Source organism: Anneissia japonica, unplaced genomic scaffold (assembly GCF_011630105.1).
Source record: "Anneissia japonica isolate Jap-2015-1 unplaced genomic scaffold, ASM1163010v1 scaffold116759_len1322_cov184_single, whole genome shotgun sequence".
Taxonomy (NCBI): Eukaryota; Metazoa; Echinodermata; class Crinoidea; order Comatulida; family Comatulidae; genus Anneissia; species Anneissia japonica.
In genome coordinates, this window is record NW_022758248.1 from 1 (window position 1) to 1,322 (window position 1,322).

A 1,322-nucleotide genomic window follows, 5' to 3' on the forward strand; every position below is an offset into this window, starting at 1 on the left:
TAAATCATGATATAGTAGAGATAAACTAAAAATATAAATAAATTTTGAACGTTAAATTTGATCTCCTTGATTTATTTGTTCATTATCATAATGCTGGTATTTGTGTTCTTAGTATTTCTGCATTTGTGATGTCATCTCCAATTACATGGCATAACAGGAGCGAGTCCTATTATTATATTACTTGACAGTTAACCTTACCATAGACGTTTCCTTAAGTTGCTTTTCCATCGCCATGTGATCTAACTCCGGCATGTTCTTTATGCTTTCATAGAAGGAGTCTACAAGATTGCGGTAAGTAGGAATCTCCTTGGCATATAGCAGGCGATGCGCATCTGTGTGCTGTTTGAAATAGTTTAGGAAATACTTTATTGCTTCTATTTTCTACAATGGCACACACAATAACAGTAGTTGCTTAACAGTGCTTATTAACCATACATTACTTGTCTTATATGGTTATATAAGGCTGGATAAGGCTATTTAAGTAAGTATAGCTATATAAGGTTGATAGTTTTAATAAAACACAGGTGTTATTATTAAGGCGCTTTTGATTGCACAACAACGGCGGGACGTACGTCATGTCACTAAGAAGTCATCTGTGCATGCGAGAACGTTAAGTTCTCGTTGTTGGATGTATTCAAGGATGCAGCTTGGCCCGAACCTACGTTGTGCAGAGGAATCACGTCGTGGTGCAAATCCAAAGCTCCATATTACTTAAATTACTACTATAATTAACGTAATTATATAATCATATGCAATTATGTATAATGACTTTGAAATACTATATCTTCCATCTCAATCTCAGTCCATTGAAATAGTGAAGCTAAACTGAGTGTATTACTATTGAATGGCAGATTCAAGGTGGCCCAGCCAACTAACACTGGCTTTAAAGCATACAGTGTTCTCCCCTTTAGGTATCTAATTATTATGTAAATAAATATGATATTAATATAACCACTTGTAGATGAAAATGGCTGTTCAAAAGCAAATGAAAATGGCCTTAGAAATACTGCAGTCTTCCATATTATACTCAGTTCATTAAAATAGTATATCTAAACTGAATATATTAACATTCTTATTCTATATATGATTATTTTCTTTCCCATAGTAATAATCATCATTGCTGCATTACCTGGGAAAACTTAAGCTCATTAGTTACACATGAATCAGTGAATGCATTTGAGATGACAGAGAGGGCATCCTTCACTTGGTTCGTCTTTGGAATGTCGAAGAGGAACTCTGGATGGTTGATCACCGTAACCCAAAATCTTTCACACACACTGGAACAAAAATAAAACAATGCATCTGAAAATCTTGAAATTCAG

General features: G+C 34.3%; 1 protein-coding gene across 1 annotated transcript; it reads right to left on the bottom strand.

Annotated features, from left to right (window-relative positions):
- Positions 1-159: 159 nt before the first annotated feature.
- LOC117125233 (plexin-C1-like) lies at positions 160-1,277 on the bottom strand (the record flags this gene model as incomplete). Its single annotated transcript, XM_033271694.1, has 2 exons — positions 160-339; positions 1,130-1,277. Coding segments are annotated over 2 exons (310 nt in total), but the record flags the coding sequence as incomplete, so codon positions are not given.
- Positions 1,278-1,322: the final 45 nt, after the last annotated feature.